Source organism: Barbatula barbatula, assembly GCF_947034865.1.
Source record: "Barbatula barbatula genome assembly, chromosome: 2".
Lineage (NCBI taxonomy): Eukaryota > Metazoa > Chordata > Actinopteri > Cypriniformes > Nemacheilidae > Barbatula > Barbatula barbatula.
The window spans coordinates 663,837-673,546 of record NC_136767.1 but is presented as its reverse complement, the minus strand read 5'-3'; the positions used below and the strand labels follow the sequence as shown (position 1 = coordinate 673,546).

Below are 9,710 nucleotides of genomic sequence, written 5' to 3'. Positions count from 1 at the left end.
GAGGACAACGGTGATTGTTGCTGTTAAGATCAGCTCTATAAAACCTCTCCCAATATGTGCAAACACAATGCATGAAGTTGTACGTCATCATCATTTTATACGCAGGTCCACATCGCCACTAGAACTACAAGCTCTGCTGCTACGAGTCTGTTGCTCACACTAATCTGTGGTATTAACAGCTGAAATAAAATGCACATCATGCGGACTCTTGTCATGGTGTTTTACAGCTGATGGTCTTGTATGTGTTCATTGTTTGGGGATAAATGTAAACATCCTGATACTGATTTGCGTGTTCAGTAAAAAGAAGAACATCATGAGGGTTTGGAACGACATGAAGGTCCATGAATAATGACAGTAATTTAATTTTTGGCTGAACTATTCCTCTGTTGGCCATCAGCTCATTTTTACATATAAAACAGACAACTTTTCTATATACACATTAGGTCCGACTGGTCCAATATTTCCACCAACGCTCAGTTAATCAATGGCACGAGATCCACTAAACGCTACTGTGTTCGACTGTATATTTTGTTAGTAAAAAAATACAATTTTACAAAAACGAAAGACAATAAACAAAAGGCAAAACAAGAGTCCCTGGGTAACTGACAGAGCAGCACACATGATCTCCAGACTTGTCTGTAACCACTGACAATCACAGGAACAGGGGAACATGGGATGCAGGAGGAAATGTTCATGATGTTCTTTCAGCGTTCCTTTTCGGTTTTCCTGACTGGTGTCGAGACAGACAGAACGTCGCATTAACACTGTGGAGGTTTGGCCTCGACTCCACCTGAGCAACAACACAAGTGGCACAAACATTTCATTCTCCATTTAAAATTAAAGGTGTGGAATCTGCGTTCCCAGCATCTTCTGGGAAAGACGAAGAAAGATGAAGTAGGATGGATGATCAGTTAAAATATCCAAAGGGTAAGTAAATCTCTAGAGATGATCTGTCTCTGTCATGGGTTGCTTTAGTTCTCTGGCTCTTGTCAGTTCAGTGGCTTTGTCCGGTCTTGTGCAAGTGTGTGTTGAGTGCAATCCATCAGCAGCATTTCTTCTTGCGTTTGTTGCTCTTGCCGAGTTTGATCACCTCATTCTGCTGCTGTTGCTGCTGTTTGGCCACCGATTCTTTCCGGGCCTTCAGTACGAGCTCAGTGATGCAGTTAAACATCTGACGGACACAAACACAGAGCAGCACATCAGTATGACAGCTTTAACACACCCTCCTGCCTCAAAAAGACAGCATTTGTTTACATTTGTCAAGATTTCAGGCATCCACTTTTTGAGAGCCACTAATACTGCACACATGGATGGGACGTCATAAATGTTTTTGAAGTTTAGCTTCAGTAGATTTTCTGCACAGATTGAGGATCTTTTGAGTTTAAACAGAAGCCTGAGGTTCACTTACATCCTCAACGTTGACGTTCTCCTTGGCACTGGTCTCAAACAGGTGGATCCCCATCTGCTCGGCGAACTTCTGCGCATCGTTGGTCTCCACCACTTTAGAGGCGGGGTCGTCATTCTTGTTTCCCACTAAACACAAATGAGAGGAAACATTAGGATCCATACTGATCAACTCATGAAAATCTCATTATATATATGAGCTGTGCATAACACTAGAAAAGAAAACGACACACTTACCTAATATTCGACAAACATCATCACAGTTTTGATTGATTTCGTGAAGCCAGCGTTTGACATTCACGAACGACTCTGCGCTGGAGACATCATACACCACGATAACACCGTGTGTGCCTCTGTAGTACCTGAAAGAAAATACATGACCCGAACACAATGACATCAAGAGTTTAAAGGTTTATTTATTCACCATCTAATCACAATGAGAGCCCTGATCTGAGATCAGCCTTCACCTCGCACACTGACACAGAATAAACATGAGCATAAAGAACAAACCTGCTCTCCTAACACACCCTGTTCGAAGATATCAAATAACCAGAATTACACCTGTATGGCTTTTGCATCCACGTTAACTCAAAATTGTCAATTTCACAATGTTTTGACATAATCCAATTTAATGCAATATATAAATCAATCCCATAATTACATTTAACTAAATGTTCACATTTGAAAAAAGTCAACCGTACATTTTCATCTGTCTGGTTGCTTGGAACACACCTCCTGACCTACGACTTCCCTTCGACTCACAACACTGACAGGAAGTGGTTCTTGTTACATTGAGTTACATTGTATAAGATGAACTTCATCAGTCCTGAAGTTGTGTTTTGTGATTTGATGTTAAAGGTGGGTGGGATTACACCAGCAGTTTCTGCCAATCTCATATTATTCTTGAGTATCTATACAGTAGTATTGCATATGTTGTATCTTCGAAGAGTATTTAGTTTGATCAAATGTACATAAGAGAGATACAGATGTGCGATTAACAAACAAACAAACACACAACTTCTCTCAGTATCGCAAGAGAAACGAGCTGCAGGCCCACAGCGCAGCCAATCTGAAAGCAGAGCAGCAAATATTGATAAGCGGGTCTTCCTATTGCTCTTCGGTTGGCGCGTGGGCAGGCTATTTCTTTCGCCTTGAACATGCTTTTCCAGGAGAATTGCCCTATAAAACAAGTTGGAGGGCTGGGGGAGTGCATCAAGCACAGAAATACTTGATTTTTAACAAGTTGACCATGTTAAGCATGGGAAGATAGCGCGTTTAATAGTGTTAAGAAGTCAGAATGCATGACATGCATGAGCACGAAACCCGCCTTTAATTGACTTTGGGCTACTGAACAAACAGCTCAGAAAGATTGTTTTACTTTCATTTACGCACACAGTCTGAGAATGTCAGCCGGTTTAAACTATGTGACATTTTTCCCATAGCTGGTAATAAAGTGATGAGCTGAAATTCACTTTAATAAGAGATGCTCAGCATACCGGACAACAACGACAACAGTCTTTGTTAAGCTTGCACTGTGTCTGAACACATAAACAACTCTAGAAGTGACAGGAGAGACATCGACTTCAGTGTAACCCAAAGTTAAATACAAATATTACTTCTCCATCTTCTATGTAAATCAATCATATTTTAAGAAACAAGAGCCAAGTTTCTATTTTCAAACCTATTCTAATCCAAGGCAGTATAAAAGCAAGTGACGAACATTTCTCAGTATATTGAAACTGAATTGTTGTCAGAAGGAAGGCAGCTTTATCTTGCGGTTTTATGCTCACTGAAAGAGGAAATGAGACGCTTTAAAGCCGCTCTGTCTCTATGTGTCTGTCTGAGATCACATTTGTCATGACTACACGTGTATCACATTAGAAGATTTGTGATATCTTAAGTAATATTGATCCGATTGTGGCTTATTTAAAAGAAATCAAGACACTACAATTCCAAAATATTACACATCTATAGCGAGACATATTTCTCTGTAACACAGCAGATCTACTCACGTCGATGTGATCGTTCGAAACCTCTCCTGTCCGGCTGTATCCCAAATCTGCAACTTGACTTTCTCCCCGTTTATTTCCACCGTCCGAATCTTAAAGTCCACACCGATTGTGGTGATGTAGCTACCTGAAAAACAAATAACACCCGGCGTGTCACCAAAGGTATCTGGATAAAATGCGTAAATCTAGAATACAGAGAAAGATGAACTGCAATGATGCTGACAGAAGCAAAGGTAGCCAGTGTGACAGCAGCTGTTTTTACAAACATTAACCTTTTATTTCACAGTAAATATCAAACAGTTTTACCTGAAAATGTGTTGTCAGCAAATCTCAGCAGTAAACTACTTTTGCCAACACCTGTGAAGAAACAGAAAGCTCAGTTAGACATTCACAAAGAAGACCTGCTCAAAACAACATATTCACTGCATGATATACCGCAAAAAACATTACAAATACATGCAATCTCAATTTAAGAACACTGTCCTTACAAAACATGCTTGATCTTAAGTGACAGTTTCAAGCCTATAACTTGTCAATTAGACATTTTACGACCTAAAATGAGTGTAAACCACAATTTCCCCTCAGACATAACCAACTAATATGCTAATGAATAGATTATCAATGAAAATCATGTTAATTGTTTACTTCATTGAAAATCAAAAACTTTATTTATAAAGCATTCCACCCTTAAATTTCTCCTGACAGGCCCATTACAACAGCCGCACAACAGCCCTATTAAATACCATTAATAAATGCTACCAAGAAAGCTATTTAATTGCTTTATTACGAGTAAATTCAGCGAGTAAACCTCATCTCCGGCAGTTGTATTAAACATATCAGAACACTGGCTGTTAACAGTCCGAGGCCCGTTTCCCGTCCCCAAGCCTCGGTGTTTCCTTACCGCTGTCCCCGATGATGAGCAGCTTGAAGAGGTAATCATAATCCCGCGCCATGACCCCGCCCCGTCCGGGAAGCGAACCGAACCGAATGTCCTGCTTATGCTCCTCTCCCGGCGGAGAGGCGCTTTTTAAGGTGCTTTAACTTCTCCGCGGGTTAATTTCGTGAGTTTTTGCGATGCACCGCAGGTTCACACGGCCATCATCTCTCCCGCAGCGGCTCTGAGCTGAGGCGGCTCGCAGCCGCGCAAACAAACCCCGCCCACAGGAGGGCGTGATGACGTGCTGCGCATGCGCTGTACAGCAGGGGGAGCTTAAGAGTCTGTTGTAAATCATGCTCATCATAACAGAATGGTCTAAACATTTTATTATTTATATGTGACAGATGTTTAGAAATACACACACATACATATATATTTATATACACTATTAAATTATATTAAATTACGGGGATAGTTTATAAAATATATATGGAGAGTTTGGTTCCAAAATGAGATTTTATTATGTTTTCATGTTGTGTTTTATTGTGTTAGTTTGCTGTTTTTTTTGTTATTATGGCTTAAATCAAAACAAACCAACTGCAGTTTGATTTATATTAATTGGAATGCATATCATAAATTTCATTTCATTTTCATTCAAACATCTCATTTTGGAACCAATGTCTTCATAAATATATATATATGAATATGAATATAAATAAAGATATGAATATATATATGAATATGAATATGAATATAAATAAACATATGAATATATATGAATATGAATATAAAGAAATATATAAATATATAAATATGTGAATATACGAATGTAAATGTAAATGTAAATGTAAATGTAAATGTAAATGTATTCTATATTTGGCTTAAATATATTTATATTTATATTTATTATATATATAAATATTCACATATATGTATATATTCACATATATGTATATATTCACATATATGTATATATTCACATATATGAATATATTCACATATATGTATATATTCACATATATGAATATATATATATATATATATATATATATATATATATATATATATATATATATATATATATATATATGAATTTATATAACTCACCCTTTTGTCATTCTAAACTTGCATGACTTTCTTATGAGGAACACAAAATAATATATTTTGTAAATGTTGGTAAACAAACAACATTGTGTCCTTACAATTGAAGTCAATTGGGTTCAAAACTATTTTTTTAAATATCTTCTTTTGTTTTCCACTGAAGAACGAGTCACATGCTGGTTTTGAATTTCATGAAGTGAATAAATTATGACATCACTTTCTGTTAAGCACTTATGATGGAATTAGACATTTACATTTAGCAAACTAAAAAAAGTTTCTTAAATTCCCTTTGTAAGATTATGCAGAATGCAGAAGGGCAATGACTTTCTAAATCAGAGATTCAGTCTTAGAAAGTATTTGGGAACCATTGATTCACAAGGCAAGGAGGATTAGTGTGTATTGTCATGTCAGTTTTCATGATTGTGTATGTTGCATATATTGTGTAAGTTATCGTCAATAATTATCTTGTGCTTGAGGTAACAAAAGTATAATTGGCCAAAGTTTTTAGTCCTAACACTCCCCCAGCATGAGAGAGGGAAGTGATACTATCAAACACACTTTTACATATTTTATACATCTCGAAAGCAATCTGAGATTCTGTCAATGGACAACGATTCTCGGATATTATTAAAACCCACTCATCCGTGTATGAGAGCCAGTTTCATAATTTCCATTGAAGGAGCCAACCACAACTATTTGCATTATGTATAACCACAGTGAGAAAAGAAGACAACATAAATATACAACGACCTTAAAAGGATACTTAACCCAAAAATGAAACTACCGTCATTATTTGCCCAATCTCACCCGCCATTGAATCCCATGGTATTTATTTTCCCCAATATGGCAGTAAATGTAAATCCTTTGATTTTTGGGTTGACATGTCGGAGTCTTATCCACCCAGATTGACGTGATTATCTCTAGAGAAACAGGCTCTTTTTATGCTCATTATACTGAGACAAGAGAAAAACATGTTTAGTTTATCATGTCCTTTTACCCACTGCGGTCTATAAATGGTCTTTTCCTTACGGCCCTTCGACAGTCAGCAGAGGAAGCTCAGACTCTTTATTTCCTTTGAAAAGAAGAAAATGTCTGTTGAAGACACAGCAGGTTTTTACAGAACAAACCTTCGATTTCAGACTTCACATTTATCGGGTGGGCGATGCAATGTTTGTGGCATTAAAACCCATTCCTGGTCTAACCCAATTTTAAAGAATGATCTCTGTAATATCTCAGAATGTTAATGTTTGCGTTACCTCTGAAATTACCTTTTTATTTAAATGATGTCACGAAGATCAAACAGACTGAGGGTTTATGTTAACCAGTATCGCCTATTAAAGTCCCAGTAAAATAAAAATTACAAAGCCTATTTTTTCATGAAATATTGAAGTGTTTATTGTAAATAGTTTAGAAATGTGGGTCATTCACTTTTTAAATTCCATGTGCCCTCATAATCTTGAGTTAAACTTCCATCCTGTAGTAACTATCCATCTTAAATGACGTAAATTAGACGGCTGGGGCGGAGCATCCGTAAATGCGATGTCAGTCTGCTGCCAGATCCATTTAAAAATGCAACGGCTGTTTTCATACATCCAATCAAATCTCAAGAAAGACGCAAGCCACGCCCACTATTTTTCTCATTCGAAATTCCATTTCACTCTGAAATGTGTGAAAATATGGAAGTAAAAATGATCGCAACTTCCGGTTCACAGGGACATTTTTTTCATCCAATATTTTTTATTAACTTTTAATGTTTTGACACTTGGACAGCAGTTAATATACAATTAAAGAGTATCTTCTGATTCTTACTAAATCAACTCATTCGGTGAATCAAAGTTTCATACCATTCTGTCAAATACAAACCAAACGGTGAATGATAAACATATAGTAGTTACATACGTGTGGCACAACAAATACAACAGAAATATATTTAATATAATGCATCCATCTCCATTCTTCTCAGGCCCAAAACATCCCACGATGCTTCAGATATCAAAATATGACTGTTCCCTTCATTGATCTCCTCCCTCCTGTAAAAATTCAATCACTTCAATTAATTTCTCTGTCAACTCTTTTTAGACAACTTCACGACAGCAGGTCGGTTTTGAAACCCATTAAGAAAAAACACTGACATATTGCAACACATCATGTGAAACTAAGTATAGCGTCAAACCAGAGTCTGACTGACTGTGAAGAAAACCCAGACAGACTCTCCGTGGTCAACAGCAGAAGTATGCCAACCGCTTCCTGAATCTTCATGTCTTCTGCCTACAGCAATGCCACGTCATTTTTCACTTACATTGTCTTTTGTTGTAATATGTAAATCTTTAAAACAACACAGAGCTTTATCTGTGGTAACAATCACATCATACACAATAGAAAACGCATAATCTCTCGGTTGTATCCCATTCCAAAACCCCAAGACTTCCTGTACTAACTCCATTCCTCAATGTCTTTAACTTCCTGTTGATGGCACAAGAGTCTGACCAGTCTTGCCTTCTGAACGGCAGACCGGATGTCAACCTATAAATAATGTTCCACACAGCTGCATATGACCACTGAGAATATCTGGGTTAAACAAATTTACTTTTATATTCTGAAGAGGGTGAGACACGACAAATATGCTGTTTCTTTATTTAAAAGTTAGTTGAATTGTGGATCATTTTGACAGAAGCTGGTTTGTATTTGCACAATGTACTTTTAAAACACATATTGACATATACGAGTGATGTTAAATCCTCCTTATATATTAGAAGTCGAAAAACTGGTTAGACTTTAAAATGCGCTTACATTTGTTGTAATTGTATTTGTAATTAACATGAACCATTAGAAAAACTATATCGCTCATTTTCAGTTTATCCTTCACTTTGTGTATCACTAATGAAATGTGCACGTTTTCAACGTCAGCTGTGTGTTTGTCATGATTTAAAGAACATCTACCTTCAGTCTAGAGGACAGCACATGAGCGTGGTTCTCTGAACGGGTTACTACCAGCCGGCACCCCCACCAGAAGAGCATCTTTACTGGCATTCTGGAGACAATATTGTTGCAGATCAGCCGCGGCCTGAGAAACCTGCGTGATGAAGATGAAACAGGGATGAGGGCATGTGATGTAACACAACCTGTGCATGTTGCCACCACGTGTGTCCCTTTAAACAAATATTCCTCATTTGCATGCATCAAAAGCTATAAGGATCTATGTTGTGTTGTCTAATTACACAAGCATGTGTTTTTACTTGGTGTGTGTTAAATTAAAAGTCAAATGAAAAGCACAGTTCAGAATTCAGTCAAATATTCACAAAGTCATTTATAAGATCGTTGGTCATTTATAAATGTTTTGTTATTATTAAGAGATATACTATAAGATGTCTCATCTGTTTCCCTTTTTTTAAAACGAATGTAAAAGTTAAGATCTTTGTGAACATCACTGACATGTTCTGTCTAAAAACAGTATGACAACCACACAGTTCATTATGAGTGTTTCCAACAAGAATAAAATGATATAAACACCAAAAACAGCGAGACTAAACTAAACCAGTAATAATGTTTATCTCTCATTCAGCTGCAGGGTAAACAATTAACATACACTAACACAAAATACGCGCGTGCAATTTGTGTTTATGCGCTCATTATACATTTTGAATGTTTTAATATGCGTCTTCATATATTGTAATATATGTTTACGTTCCTATTGGAAAAGATATACAACTGAACTAAACTATCGTTGAAGAATGTTATAAAGGAGCGTTATTGATATAGTGATATTTACACACTTACTTTGACTCTCTCCACGCTGGCTTCAAGTCTCAGCTGTTCGACAGTTCGTCTCATGCCGCTCAGGTTCGAGTTTGATGTCATGTTTTCTCAGGAGGAAAATAAAGAGCAAAGCGTGTGATGATGTCAAGATGTTTCATGTGTGTGAACTGCAGGCAGAGATATTAGAGGGGCTGGTGTGGGCGTGGTCGTGTCTGTGGGCGGAGTTATGGGCTTGGCTTCGAACGCTGGGCTGTCTATCTATGGGATGGGCATTGGCTTAGATATTGTTCTTTTTATGGAGAATGTCATTATTTCCTTTTCTTTGTGATTATTATCTCACTATTTGATTTGTTCTTTTGCATAAAATATTAAAATGTAACGAGATAAAATTATAAGATGAAATTAGTGTCTGTTAGTATCAGCTATGTTTGAGAAAAACTTATGATTTATATTTATCGTGCTGCTTGTTTTATTTCTCAGAAATTGGCATGCTTCAAAGAGCACAGTATTAATGTTTATAGGTGGTATGGTACATTAAAAGTTCTTATAATAATTAATATTGT

General features: G+C 36.9%; 2 protein-coding genes across 2 annotated transcripts; both read right to left on the bottom strand.

Annotated features, from left to right (window-relative positions):
- Window positions 1-507: 507 nt before the first annotated feature.
- Window positions 508-4,609, bottom strand: rab35a (RAB35, member RAS oncogene family a). The gene is made up of 6 exons (XM_079485934.1): window positions 4,315-4,609; window positions 3,720-3,770; window positions 3,417-3,540; window positions 1,642-1,766; window positions 1,409-1,533; window positions 508-1,171 (listed from the first exon to the last, which is right to left on the bottom strand). Exons 1-6 carry the CDS (start codon window positions 4,364-4,366, stop codon window positions 1,043-1,045), a joined length of 606 nt encoding a protein of 201 aa, XP_079342060.1. The 5' UTR covers window positions 4,367-4,609; the 3' UTR covers window positions 508-1,042.
- A 2,682-nt stretch (window positions 4,610-7,291) lies between these two features.
- gng10 (guanine nucleotide binding protein (G protein), gamma 10) lies at window positions 7,292-9,249 on the bottom strand (the record flags this gene model as incomplete). The annotated part of the gene is made up of 3 exons (XM_079487722.1): window positions 7,292-7,421; window positions 8,332-8,464; window positions 9,169-9,249. 2 exons carry the CDS (start codon window positions 9,247-9,249, stop codon window positions 8,339-8,341), a joined length of 207 nt encoding a protein of 68 aa, XP_079343848.1. The 3' UTR covers window positions 7,292-7,421; window positions 8,332-8,338.
- Between the last annotated feature and the right edge of the window lie 461 nt (window positions 9,250-9,710).